Source organism: Chionomys nivalis, chromosome 12 (assembly GCF_950005125.1).
Source record: "Chionomys nivalis chromosome 12, mChiNiv1.1, whole genome shotgun sequence".
Taxonomy (NCBI): domain Eukaryota; kingdom Metazoa; phylum Chordata; class Mammalia; order Rodentia; family Cricetidae; genus Chionomys; species Chionomys nivalis.
The window spans coordinates 60575830-60589970 of NC_080097.1; the positions used below are offsets into that span (position 1 = coordinate 60575830).

Here is a 14141-nt window from a genome sequence, read left to right on the forward strand (position 1 = left end):
AACTAAATAAATCTAAAACGACAACACATTCGAGAGGAAGCCGGTAAAGGTGCGATTTGTTCGAGGACCCCAGAAGCAGGCCTGAGCTTCCGGGCTGGGCCGCTCCCTCTAACTGTACCCATCCTTAGCCCTCCCTTCCATTAAACGGGCAAACCTCCGACTCCCCGGCGGTTGAGTCGAGCGCGCGCTCCCGGGGCGCGCTCCCGGGGCGGGGTCTCCGTTCCCGCCCAGCGCAGCCCCGCCCCGCCCCACCGCCCGGCCAATTTCAGACCCGTCCGGTCCCCGCTGGCGGGAGCGTCCACTCCCAGCAGCCCCCGGCTGCCACCCCGGGCAGCCCCCGGCCTCGGCGCCCCGTCGGCGGGGTGTGCAGGTTTGCCCTAGACGTCCGCGAGCTCGCAGCCACGCCGCGCTCGCCCTTAGGACTCCTTGGCGGCCCAGACGGTAGGTCGGCGCCGGCGAGCGCGTTCTGCATCTTGATTATCTCGGGCCTTGTAAGGGTCACCTCTTGTGAGAACACCTGGGAAATCGATCTGCGTCCAGTGCTGCGTGCAGGACGGCTGGAGGGCAGGCATCTGGGCACCCCCGGGCGTGGGACCCCGGGTGCCTGCTCAGGGTGGGGTGCAGCCTGAGGTCACGTCTTATGGCCACTGAAAGCGGGGCGGCTCCGCTGAGGACCCCGGGCCGGTTGAAACTGGCCGGCAAAACTTTATTTGCAGGAGTAGCTCAACAATAAACTGAATTGGTAAAACTGAACTTAACTAAATAGCTTTTGTTGACAAGTCGATTGTTATTTATTCTTAATGTTTAATCGTTATCGCGGTTTTGCAGGCGGAAGAGGGTTGGCACCTGAAAAGTGTTTCCCTTAGACTCACAGAGAAACATCAGGTGACAGAGCCACAAACTAAGGCCTAGCGTCCGCGTTACAAAACAAACGGCTACTTGCTTTCATGTGACTCTATAAAAGGAGCGAATAAACCAATATTCTGTGGGCCTGAAACATTAAGCTCTAATAAGCTTCAGAGTCAGCGTTTGGAGGAGAGGGTGGAGAAAAAAAAAAAACAAAAAACAAAAAACAAAAACCCACAAAAAAACCCGGGAATGAATGTGTGGGCAGTGTTTGTGTTCCTGTTCATTTTCTCACTGCCCTCTGGTGATGACGCTCTTTTTCGAGTTACCCTAGGTTCTGGCAAAACACCCATAGCTGTGTCCCCTTACCTACTACTGTGCCGTCTACAGTCCACAATGGTGTCGTTTCCCTAGGTACACTTCCTAGCGTCATGGGAAAAGCTGTTGTTCACCTGTCTGTCACTCCTGCCCTGGCCAACAGCTCTTCCATGAGGGAACACAGTCAGAGAAGCACTAGAAAATCAGAGAGATGCTCCTGCAACTGAACTGTCACTGGGGAAAAGGCAGACTTGGGCCCCCCTCCCATTCCCCAGTCTCCCTGGAACATGAGTACCACAGTTTGTAGGCACAATCGTAGTGGTAGGGGCTGCCTTCCATTAGACCTTAGTGGATTGGGTGGCGGCCGGGGTTTCTTTAGAATGAGTCATCTTTTGGACAGCTTGGGAGACATTTTGTTCTTGGAATGTAAGGTGTTCTGGCACTTTGTCTATGAAACGCTGAAGAGTTTGGGATCCGTGATGTCCGATACAGCCCTTCTCTGAGCAAGATGGGGTGGTGCACTTGGGTGGCAGAAGCAGTTGAGGAGGATCAGAAGTTCAAGGCTTGCCTCCCTGGCCCAGAGATTGAGACCAGCTGGGCTTGTGAGGCTGCCTGAGGCAGCGCCGCCTGGAGCAGCCAGGGGTTTGCTCGTCTGGCAGTTTCTTCCATTTGGTTCCATACAGGATAATATCAAGACATTCAGATGGCATCTGGAGATTTCTGCTCACCTGGAGAAGGGGTGGAAATACTGCAGCAAGGTAAGGGTAGCTCTCCGCAAAAGGCTTGGTGACTTTTCCAGGGGTCTTGTCTAGGTCTTTGCTTCTGTGATGAAAAGGGCTCACCCCATTTCCGAGGAAAGTGAAATTCAGGAGATTTAGGAGGACTTCATTTGAGAATCAGGTGATTCAGTATCTGCTTCTGCAATAGATGCTGCGCGCTATGCTGTATTGGTAGTCTGTTGCCAAGGTAACAGTGGCTGGCCTGTCCATTAAAGGCTTCTTCCCTGCTTGTGTTTTCATGTTTCTCCTGTAGCCCAGGCTACACCTCATAGTTTGCAGATTGTAAGTGTGCACCTGCCACACCTAATTTTATGTCTGATAATGAAAATAAAAGCTTTTTTAGTCTCTAAAATGACTTTGGATATAATAGTCCAAAGAATAAACATCTTGGTGTTTGGTAGGTAATGGTAAAAGCCCTGGGAGAGCGGTGGAAAAGAAGGGGCCTTGAGCAGACGGGGTAACTGGAAGACGCTGCCCCCTTGTGGCTTCTCTCTCGTGTCTGTGCTGTGCCCAGGCGGGTTACTCAGCTCTGCTAGAGTTCTAGTGGTCAGCAGCTTTCTTCCGCCTTTCGTCAGCTTTGCTTATGTGACTAACTGAGGTCTCTTCCACAGTTGGAATTTGTCACGTCTCTTTCCCTCTCTTCCTCAAGAACTCTAATGAGGGCTGGAGAGATGGCTCAGTGGTTAAGAGCATTGTCTGTTCTTCCAAAGGTCCTGAGTTCGAATCCCAGCAACCACATGGTGGCTCACAACCATCTGTAATGAGGTCTGGTGCCCTCTTCTGGCCTGTAAACAGAATATTGTATACATAATAAATAAATTTAAAAAAAAAAAAAAGAACTCTAATGATTCTGGCCTGGCTTGATGTTGCATGCCTGTAATCCCAGCATTTAGGTGGGTGAGGCAGGAGGATCACAAATTTAAAGCCAGCCTGGGGCTACATAGAAAACCTTGGGAAAAAAAAAAGGATTCTAGTAACTTCATATTAATGAGCTGTTTTGGTTACTGGTGGTTCATACTAAAAGGTCTCTCTCTCTCCCCCTCTCTCCCCCTCTCTCCCCCTCTCTCTCCCTCTCTCCCTCTCTCTCTCTCTTCTCCTCCCCGCTCCCTCCTCTTGGACCTGGGAAGCAAACCAAGTCCTCAGCAAGCACACACTCTACCCTCTACTCCTTGCATTTCCATTCACTAAAACTCTAACGTTGGAACTGGGGCTGTAGCTGGTGGTTGAGCCTGTGGTTAACATGTGCAAGCCCTGGCGACCTTACTTTATTAGATACTCATTTTCCTTTGATCAATATCCTTATATAAAGTAAATACTTTAAATACTTTTAAGTATCATTTCTGGTTTATTTGTGATTTGTATTTTGAGACAGGGTCTCGCAGTATAACACAGGCTCCCCTGGAAGTCATGTAGCCCAAGTTGGCCTCGAACTCCTAGTTCTCCTCCTCCTGCCTTGATCTCCCTGATGCTGAGATTCCAAGTGTGTGCCACCACATCCAAATATTCGCTGTTTTATTTGTTTGTTTGTTTGTGTGAGGGCTGAAGTGGGCGATCAGAAGACATGTTTCAGGAGTGGGTTCGCTCCTTCATCATGTGGTTTCTGGGGCTGGACTCAGGTGGCCAGGCTTGGTGACAAGTGCCCTGAGCAGCTGAGCCATCTAAATGGCTGCTGTTTGTTTTTGACATTGTCTCCCTGTGTTGTCAGGCAGACTTCAGTGTCTTGGCTTTAAAGGCTGCTCCTCCCCAGTCTCCTGATAGCAGGGACTACAGGTGTGTGTCACTGCCCCTGGCTTCATTTTCCCCTTTAAATTGCATTCTATCTAGAGGATTTTCCTACTCAGAGCCAGGGTTGTCATTTTGTTTGTTTCAGAAGTGATGCCCGGGCTAGAGAGATGGCTCAGTGGTTAAGAGCATTGCCTGCTCTTCCAAAGGTCCTGAGTTCAATTCCTGGCAACCACATGGTGGCTCACAACCATCTGTAATGAGGTCTGGTGCCCTCTTCTGGCCTGCAGACATATACACAGTCAGAATATTGTATACATAATAAATAAATAAATATTTAAAAAAAAAAAAAAGAAGTGATGCCCAATGTTGCTTTGTCTGTCATTTTTTAAGTATGTGTCAAGCAGTTTCCTCCCTGTGCCCTGACTGAAGAGGACCTGATCCAAAACCCGAATTTCAGCAAGCTATTGCTGAGTCTCTCGCAGCACATGGACGAAAGTGGTTTAAGCCTCACGCTGGCGAAAGAGCAGGCTCAGGTAAGGCCCCCAGGAGAAGGGATGGCAGGAGGAAGATAAAGTCCTTGAGAGAGAAGAGTCTCAGACAGGGGTTTTGTTTCATTTTGAGGCATGGACTGAAGTTAGGCTGCGTAAGATGGCGTGGCTGAGGTACGAGATTTTACAGAGAATCATCCAAGAACTGCTCGTGGACTATTATGTGAAGGCACAGGACAAAAATCTGACATCGGAAGACAAAAAGGTGAGGCCAGAGAACTGGGGTGGTGGTGGTTACGGTGATCAGAACGCAGCCGTGGGAGGCTCTGGAAAGAGCTCAGTGCAGAAATGTGAGGCCAGTCTGGGTAACACAGAGACCCTGTAGGAAGAGAGGAAAGGAGGAAAGAAAGAATGGCCCGCCCGGGGTGTGTGTGTGGGGGGTGGGGGGATGGAACCCTAGTCTTCAGTTAAAGTGCGGACTCACTTGAGGACTTGGAGAAAGTGTGAGAAGAGGCTCCTTTTGTTCTTTTGAGACAGGACGTAACCCTTTGTAGCCCTGGCTGACCTGGAACTGGCCATGTAGACCAGGCTATCCTCAACCTCATAGAGATCTGTCTGCCTCTGTCTCCTATGTATGAAATTAAAGGCCAAGTCAAAAGTGTTTTTTTTTCGGGGGGGGATTTGTTTTTGTTTTTGTTTTGAGACAGGGTTTCTGTGTAGCCCTGACTGTCCTGGAATTCACTCTGTCGACCAGGCTGGCCTCAAACTTGCATAGATAGACCTGCCTTCTTAGTGTTGGGATTAAAACATGTACCACCACTGCCCAGCTAAATCAAAAGTTTGTTTTCTGTTGTTTTGTTTTTTTGAGACAGGGTTTCTCTGTGTAGCTCTGGCTGTCCTGGAACTTATTTTGTAAAAGAACTCACAGAGATGCTGGGCGATGGTGGCGCATGCCTTTAATCCCAGCACTTGGGAGGCAGAGGCAGGCGGATCTCTGTGAGTTCGAGACCAGCCTGGTCTACAGAGCTAGTTCCAGGACAGGCTCCAAAGCCACAGAGAAACCCTGTCTCGAAAAACAAACAAAAAAAAAAAACAAAAAAAACACAGAGATCCTCCTGCCTCTGCCTCCCCGAGTGCTGGGATTAAAGGTGTGCACCACCACCGCCTGGCTCCGGTTGTCGGTTTTATAGTCTGTTTTTTTTATATTCTCAGTTTCATGAGACCCTTGAACAGCGGCTGCTTGTAACCGAGCTGGCACAGCTTTCAGGTCCCGGCCAGGAGACCGAGATGCCCCCGCTGCTAGGGTTCGAGAAGGCCGACCTCCTGGAGCTCATGCCACCCTCCCAGGTTGGAAGCAGTTCTCGTATCTGTTGTCTCTCTGTCTCTCCATCTCTTTCTACAGGATCTCATGTACTTTCCTCAGATTGGCCTTGAGCTCTGGATCCCTGGTGTTATGCCTCCCACGTTCTGGGCTGCAGGTTGCACTGCCATGCTTGAGTTATGAGGTCCTGGGAGTCAGACCCAAGGCCTCGCTCTGCCAACTGAGCTACAGCCCCAGCTAAACATTTCTTTTCCTTTTTTTCTTTTACTATTCTTGTTCTATGTTTATGGGTATTTTGCCTAATTGTATATCTGCGCAGCATATATGTGGAGTGCACACAGAGGTCAGCAGAGAGCATCCGATGCCCTGGACCTGGATTACAGTGAGTCACCATGTGGGTGCCGGGACTTGAACCCAGGTCCTTTGGAAGAGCAGCCAGTGCTCTTAACTGCTGAGCCATCTCTCCAGCCTCTAACTTTTCTTATTAAGCTTCACTATTTTTCTAAAAACTACATATATATCTGGTCAGACTCAAGAAAAACGTCACACCCAAGAACGGAATATCCGAAATGCTACATCTAGAAATTTTGTTTTTCTTTGAAACTAGAGTGTTTATGTTATGATGGAGGTGCTGGGTTCATGACTGCCCTCTTGGGTTTAGCTGGTGGTGTTCCTTCACAGAGCCCACATCTGAGACCAGGACAGACAGTTTCAGATGTCCCCATTTGCCCAGCCCTGGTAGTGTTTCTGTCAGTCTTGGTGTTCCAGGCCTCAGAGTCAGCACAGCCACACAGCGTGTGCATCCTCGTGAGATACTTCTCAACACAAAGTCCCCATTGTCTTTTTCTCTGCCCCTCAGCCAGAGACTGGAAGAGTGGAATGCAGTGTTCATATAAACAACCCGTGCTGATATTCTACTCTCCTTGCTCGCTCTCTTATTTTAAGATAGATACGAATGCATTGTCTGCATGTACGTCTGAGCACCACATGTCTGAGGTCCCTACAGCACCCTGGCTGACCTGAACCTGCTGCCACCTCGCTCCTGAGGCCGAGGCCCCGGTGAGCCTTGTGTCCTGCTGCTGCCTCTGCTGCCTCCATGTTGGGAGCCAAATGTTGTTTTTTTGACTAAGTCTCTATCAGTTGCTGGATGAAAACCTGCTACCTCAAAGAGGCAGAGGAAGCAGCCTGCCGACCTTCCCCTCTCATGGTCCCTCCCCTCTGCTTCCTGTGTCTCTCTCTCCCAGACCTCCTGACTTGCCCTCACTCTCTATGAGGTTACTTCCAGTCAACTGATTGTTTGCTCCGCCTTTTGACCTATGGTTGATTTTATTTAAATGATGCGATCTCGGGGTTCACAGTGTGATCAACTATCCCACAATACCTTGGAGCTGGAGTTACGGCTGTTGCAAGCTGGGAAGCAAACCTGGGTCCTCTGGAAGGGCAGGCGGTGTTCACCACTGAGCCACCTCTACAGTCTCCCCACTCTTTTTTTTTTTTTTTTTTTTTCGAGACAGGGTTTCTCTGTGGTTTTGGAGCCTGTCCTGGAACTAGCTCTTGTAGACCAGGCTGGTCTCGAACTCACAGAGATCCACCTGCCTCTGCCTCCCAAGTGCTGGGATTAAAGGCGTGCGCCACCACCGCCCGGCTCAGTTTCCCCACTTTTGAAAACATTTTTGGGAGACAAGGTTTAACTGTGTAGTTGTGGCTGGATGTGGATTAGGCTGACCTTGAACCCACAGAGATCCAGCTCCTCTGCCTCCTAAGTGAGTGCTGCAAATAAAGGCCTGCTCTACCCCTCCTGGCCCCATCCCCTTTGTGTTTCAAGACAGGGTATCACTCTGTAGGCCAGACTGGGCTACACAAGGCTGCCTTTAAAGCAAAAGGACCCAAATTAATAGAGGACATTCAAGAGTAGAGACTGAGGCTGGGGAGGGGCTCAGTGCGTGAGTACATATTGCTCTTGGAGAGGACCTGATGTTCAGTTCCAAGGACCAACCTGGGGCAGATCATAACTGGTTGTAACTCCAGCTCCAGGGGTTCTAACGACACCGACTTCTGGACTCCATGGGAACCTACACTCAAACACGCACATTCCCCCCCCCACAGACATAAACATATCAGTAAATCTTTAAGAAATCCTAACACTCAGGAGGCAGATGCAAGTGGATGTCTGAGTTCGAGTCCAACCTGTTCTATATAGCTAGTTCCAGGCCAACCAGAGACATGCAATACAGTAAGACCCTGTCTCAGAAACAAAAATGAGTAGAGGCTCATGCTTATAAACCTAGTACTTGAGGCCGGGCGGTGGTGGCGCACGCCTTTAATCCCAGCACTTGGGAGGCAGAGGCAGGCGGATCTCTGTGAGTTCGAGACCAGCCTGGTCTACAGAGCTAGTTCCAGGACAGGCTCCAAAACCACAGAGAAACCCTGTCTCGAAAAACCAAAAAAAAAAAAAAAAACCTAGTACTTGAGACTGAAGCAGAGGGTTATGAGTTCAAAGCCAGCTTAAGTCTATGTAACGTGTCTATCCCAGAAAACAAACAACAAAGCCAGATGTGGTGGCTCAAGCCATTAGTCCCACACTCGGGAAACAGAGGCAGGTGGATCTCTGTGAGTTTGAGTCCAGCCTGGTCTTACACAGTGAGTTCCAGGACAGTCAGGGCTATGTAGAGAGATCCTATCTCAAAGAATCAAAAACAAACAAGCAAACAAACAAAACCCAAACAAACCAGAGAATAACAGCAGAGATAAATAAAAAGATACCTCCAGTAGCACTCTGAACATTGTCTAGGCTTGAGTCATTCCCAGAGATGGGGAGGTAGCTCAGCAGTGGAGTCCTCGCCGAGCATGCGCAGGGTCCTGGGCTCCATCCCCAGTATGAAAGAACAACCACTGGTAGGGTTCCATTGTGTGGATATAGTGTGATTTGTTTGCTTAGTGTTAGGATTTATGTTTTTGAGACAAGGTCTTATGTAGTCTCTGGCCTCCATCCCCCAATGCTGCCATTTCTTTGGTTGTGAGACCATCTGTGCCCTTGCACCTGCTGGAGAGGTCTGTGTGCTCTCTTCAGGACTTTGTGTGGATGAGAGATCGGCTCCGGCTGGAGGTGGAGGAGCAGCTCAAGAGGAAGTGCTTTACTCTGCTGTGCTACCACGACCCCAGTTCAGGTGAGAGCCGCCTCCCCTGTTGTGTGGCCTTCAGGCTCTTTATAGCCTGCGTTTCTGTTTCATGTGGGTTTGAAACAGGTCTTTTTTGTTGTTTTTGTTTTTCAAGAAAGGGTTTCTCTGTGCTGTCCTGGATGTCCTGGCATTCACTTCGTAGACCAGGCTGGCCTTAAACTCACAGAAATCCGCTTGCCTCTGCCTCCTGAGTACTGAGATTAAAGGCGTGAGCCACCACTGCCAGGCTGACGAATGCCCTCAAGGGCAGTAGCTATCCTCCTGTCTCTGCCCAGATACTGATGGAGAGACACTGAAAGCGGCAAAGGTGTGGAAACTGCCAGAGGTCCTAGTAGGAGAGAAGCAGCAGTGCCTGGAGGCCAGGAGCCAGCAGAAGGAGCAGCTGGTGCTGCTGGAGAAGAAGAGAGCTGCCTACTCCCAGACGCTCCTCCGCTGCCTCACCTTGCTCCAGAGGCTTCTTCAGGAGCACCGGCTGAAGACGCAGTCTGAGCTAGACCGCATCAATGCCCAGTACCTCGAAGTCAAGTGCAGCGCTATGATCCTTAAAATGAGGTGAGCTGTGAGCCCTCTGGTCAGAGGGATTCTGTCTCATCCGCCACTCCTCCACCCTGCTTCCTCATCTCTCCCTGCCTAGTACCCGTGGGTCGCCGGAAGTGCCACACGGCACTATAACTAGCCTTTGTGTTACCCGAAAGTTTTCAGCACTTAGAATTGTTTATTTACGGCCTTCTGAAATAGGTGCTGTACTCTGAGGTTACTTGCTTGGGGACTCAGACTCATAGTGCTTTGTGTACCTCCTTTCTATAACGATGGCTAGCTACTTTTTTTTTTTTTTTGATAGTGTCTCACTATGTAGTCCTGGCTAACTGCAACTCACTACGTAGGCCAGGCTGAGTTTGAACTCAAGAGATCAACCTGCCTCTGCCTATTGAGTGCTGGGGTTAAAGGCGTGCACCACCACAACAGAGTTAGATGTTCCTTTTTAAAAATTCTGTTTCAATTTATTTTTCTTTTGTTATATTTATGACAAATAGGATTGTTTGAATGACCTCTGGTGGCCACAGAAGTCAGAAGAGGGTGTCAGATTCCCTGGAACTGGAGTTACAGACAGTTGTGAGCTGCCTTGTGGGTGCAGGGAATTGAACCAAGGTCTTCTGCAAAAGATACTCGTAGCCACTAAACCACCTTTCCAACCCCCAGCTTCTTGGCCACTCTTTACTGTATTTTAAAAGGCATGTGTTAGTGAGTGTGTGTGTGTGAGAGAGAGAGAAAGAGAGAGAGAGAGTGTGTGTTTATGTGTGTGTGTTGGGGTGGATGTGTGTATGCACCACGGGTCATGTAGAGGTCAGAGGGCAACTTTGTGGATCCAGTTCTCGTCTTCCACCTTTATGTGGGTTCCAGGGATTGAACTCAGATCGGTAGGCTAGCACACCAAGCACTTTTTATCCCCTGAGCCACCTTGTGGCCCCTAAACTCTTTAATTTGGGATCTTCCATATAACATTCCTTTCTCCCCTCTGTCAGGATGGAGGAGGTGAAGGTTTTGTCTGACACTTACAGTGCTGAGAAGGTGGAAGTGCATCGTCTGATTAGGTAAGAGTCCCAACAGCTGGGCACCGCTGTTCGTGGCCTGGCCCCAGCCTCCTCAGATTTGCTTGGGTCTGGTTTCTGAGGACTCACAACTTCTACTGAACTTTCTCTGCTGGCGCTCTTAGGGACCGTTTGGAGGGAGCCATTCGCCTACAAGAGCAGGACATGGAGAAATCGAGACTGGTCCTGAAAACCTATGAGGTCCTTGGAGAAGACTTTGAGAACCTGGTGAAGGAATACACTCAGCTCAAACAGGCAACCGAAAACAAGCGTTGGGCCCTCCAGGAGTTTAGCAAGACCTAACCACTGAGTTGAGTAGGCAGAGCCAGGAAGCATGGATTCTACATGGCCACCCTCTTTTCCTGTTCAACAGACTACCTCTATTAGGGAATATGGGGACACTTGCCAAAACACTGCAATCATTATGACACCCTCCTGGTTTCCTTGTCTACAATGACTGGTTCTTTTCTGGGAAATGTAGATATCAGATTTATATAATTTTATGCGTATCTGTTTGCACCAGCCCTGTGTAATATTATTTCCTGAATAAAGTAGTAATGTTGCATCTCAGGATATCAGTCATTTTCCTTGGCAAAGATGGAAAAAGAACCTTGACGTGTGTGTGTGTGTGTGTGTGTGGTGGTTTGAGTAAGAAAGGCCCCATAGGCTGATATATGTGAATGCTTAGTCACCAGAGAGTGAACTCTTTGATAGAATTAGAAGGGTTAGGAGGTGTGGCTTTGGAGGAAGTGTGTCACAGGGGTAGGCTTTGACTTTTTTTTTTTCCAAGACATGGTTTCTCAGTAGCTATGGACGTGCCAGCCTGTCCTCATGACCTAGAGGCTCCACCCAGCAGAGAGGAAGTGGATGCCTGGGCCCGTCTGCGCTCCCCAGAGGAGTGCTAGGTGCTCAGGAAGACTGGAAGCTATTTTGTCACTGTGGCTGCTGGTGGGACAATCACAGTGAAGCAGCCAGGTGCTGCTTTACCTTTGCCCCAGTGTCAGGCAGCCGTAGCCTGGGGGGGATTCTCTTCCCCCAGACAATGGCTCTGTTGCCGCTAAAGGTAGTTCTAACTAAAAATCTACTGCTCTAATAAAATTCGAGATTCAAAGGCTTCGGTGCAAATTCAAGAGAGCTCAGACAGAACAGCAGCTGGCTAACTTTCTCGCTCTGCTGGTGTCCCCAGAAGCCTCTTCCTTTGCACACACTGCTTCCTGCTACTTCCTGTCAACTAGTTGCTAACCCCGCCTCTCTGAGCCCAAGCTAATTTTATTTAACGCAAATGCAACACATCTTTACATAGTTAAATACATCAAGGAACAAATGCAGCGCATCTTTGCCTAGTTAAACAAATGTTCCACAACAGCCAGGCATCCGGCTCACCTTAGACCCAGCCACTTATGCTCCTGTGGCACAAGGTCTTGGTCTTTGCAAAAGCAAAGAGTGGGATAGAAACTTGACTACAAAATTCTACAGTCCTAGCTGAGGCCAGGCGGGGGTCTGGCTGCTGTCAGGGGGGAAGCAGGGCAGGGGCAGAAGGCTTCACTCAGAAGCTACCCAACTGTGGTCCAGAGCAAGCAACTGGAGCCTTCTGCTGAGGTCAATGACCATCAGAATTGGCCTGGTAGAACTAAGGTATTGTACTTTAAAACTTTCTATAGGGGCTGGAGAGATACCTCAGAGGTTAAAAGCACTGCCTATTACTTCCAGAGGTTCTGAGTTCAATTCCCAGCACCTACATGGTGGCTTACAACCACCTATAATGAGATTTGATACCTTCTGACATGCAGGTGTACATGCAGATAGAACACTGTATACATAATAAATCATAAAAACCCAAAAACCTTTCCGTAAATGGTGCCAGTCACTATGTATGTAAATGCTGATCTACGTGAAGCAATTCCCTTCAAAACTATTTAAAGTTTCATCTATAGAAAAATTGAAAAAAAATAGGATAAATACCAATATATTTTAAATCTACATTTGATATTGATAACGATTTGCTCTTTCTTCTGTCTCCCTTTTCTTTCCCCTTTCCCTTTTTGTTTAAAACTTATTCTTGGGGGCTGGAGAGATGGCGAAGTGGTTAAGAGCACTGGCTGCTCTTCCAAAGGACCTGGGTTCAGTTACCAGCACCCACATGACAGCTTACAACTGCCTGTAACTCTAGATCCAGGGGATCTGACACCTTCACACCAATGCACATAAAATAAAGTTAATTATTTTTTTTTTTTTTTTGGTTTTTCAAGACAGGGTTTCTCTGTGGCTTTGGAGCCTGTCCTGGAACTAGCTCTGTAGACCAGGCTGGTCTCGAACTCACAGAGATCCGCCTGCCTCTGCCTCCCGAGTGCTGGGATTAAAGGCGTGCGCCACCATCGCCCGGCAAGTTAATTATTTATTTATTTATTTATTTATTTATTTTTGCTTTTTCGAGACAGGGTTTCTCTGTGGTTTTGGAGCCTGTCCTGGAACTAGTTCTTGTAGACCAGGCTGGTCTCGAACGCACAGAGATTCGCCTGCCTCTGCCTCCCAAGTGCTGGGATTAAAGGCGTGCGCCACCACCGCCCAGCAAAGTTAATTATTAAAAAAAAACCAACCAAAAAACCTATTCTTGGCCAGGTGGTGGTGGCACATGCTTTTAATCAGGAGGAGCTCTGTAAGTTCGAGGCCAGTCTGGTCCATAGAACTAGTGCCAAGACAGCTAACGCTATACAAAGAAACCCTATCTCAAAAAATAAAACAAAACAAACAAAACCAAAAAAAAAAAAAAAAAAAAAAAAACCAACCAAAAAACAATTATTCTTGTTACGTACGTGGGTGTTTTGCCTGCATGTAACATGTTTGTATGTGTATCGTGTACACGCCTGGTGCAGGCGAGGCCAGATGAGTCTGTTGGATCCCCTGGAACTGTGAGCCACCACGTGGTTGCCGGGAACTGAACTCAGGTCCTCTGGAAGAGCATCTGTTGTTTCTGGCCACTGCAGCATCTCTCCAGTCCTCATTTCTTCCCCCTTCTCTTAAAGATTCAGATATAAATGCATATTTCCTGACCCATTTTACAGGAAGTTACAGATTTCAGGAGGCAACTACTAAAAATTAGGGCGTTCCTCTGTATGATAAAATTATTATTCAGAAAAGTTAATAATTCCATAACGACTATTATCCAGGTCATCAAATTTCTCAAACTTCTCTTCCTGATCTCAGATCCAGTACAATCTAATGTCTTACACTTGGATATTAGGTTTCATGGATTTTTTTTTTTTTTTTTTTTGGTTTTTCGAGACAGGGTTTCTCTGTGGTTTTGGAACCTGTCCTGGAACTAGCTCTTGTAGACCAGGCTGGTCTCGAACTCACAGAGATCCGCCTGCCTCTGCCTCCCGAGTGCTGGGATTAAAGGCGTGCGCCACCACCGCCCGGCTTCTTTTTCTTTTTTAAAATAGTGTAATGTGGTCAAGAGTGGTCTCAAATTCATGGTCCTCCTGCCTCAGGCTCCTAGAATTGGAGTGGTGTGCATGTAATTCCTCTCCTCCCATTTGTTCATGTATTTACTTAATGTAATAAAGTATTGCTATGCCGGGCGGTGGTGGCGCACGCCTTTAATCCCAGCACTTGGGAGGCAGAGGTAGGTGGATCTCTGTGAGTTCGAGACCAGCCTGGTCTACAAGAGCTAGTTCCAGGACAGGCTCCAAAACCACAGAGAAACCCTGTCTCATAAAACCAAAAAAAAAAAAAAAAAAAAAAAAAAAAAAAAGTATTGCTATGTGGCCCAGGCCAACCTTCAGTTTATCCTCCTGCCTCTGCTATGTGCTGGAATTATAGGTGTGGAGTTGTTGGTTAACTTTCCTTCTCTCCTTCCTCCCTCCCCTCTCTACTAGGGAGTGAACTCAAGAGTCTTG

General features: G+C 48.3%; 1 protein-coding gene across 1 annotated transcript; it reads left to right on the plus strand.

Moving 5' to 3' along the window:
• Positions 1-258: 258 nt before the first annotated feature.
• Positions 259-10802, plus strand: Haus4 (HAUS augmin like complex subunit 4). The gene is made up of 9 exons (XM_057786863.1): positions 259-441; positions 1848-1922; positions 4059-4201; positions 4290-4421; positions 5369-5503; positions 8548-8644; positions 8932-9208; positions 10180-10248; positions 10371-10802. The coding sequence occupies exons 2-9, from the start codon at positions 1868-1870 to the stop codon at positions 10546-10548; spliced, it is 1086 nt and encodes a 361-aa protein (XP_057642846.1). The 5' UTR covers positions 259-441; positions 1848-1867; the 3' UTR covers positions 10549-10802.
• Positions 10803-14141: the final 3339 nt, after the last annotated feature.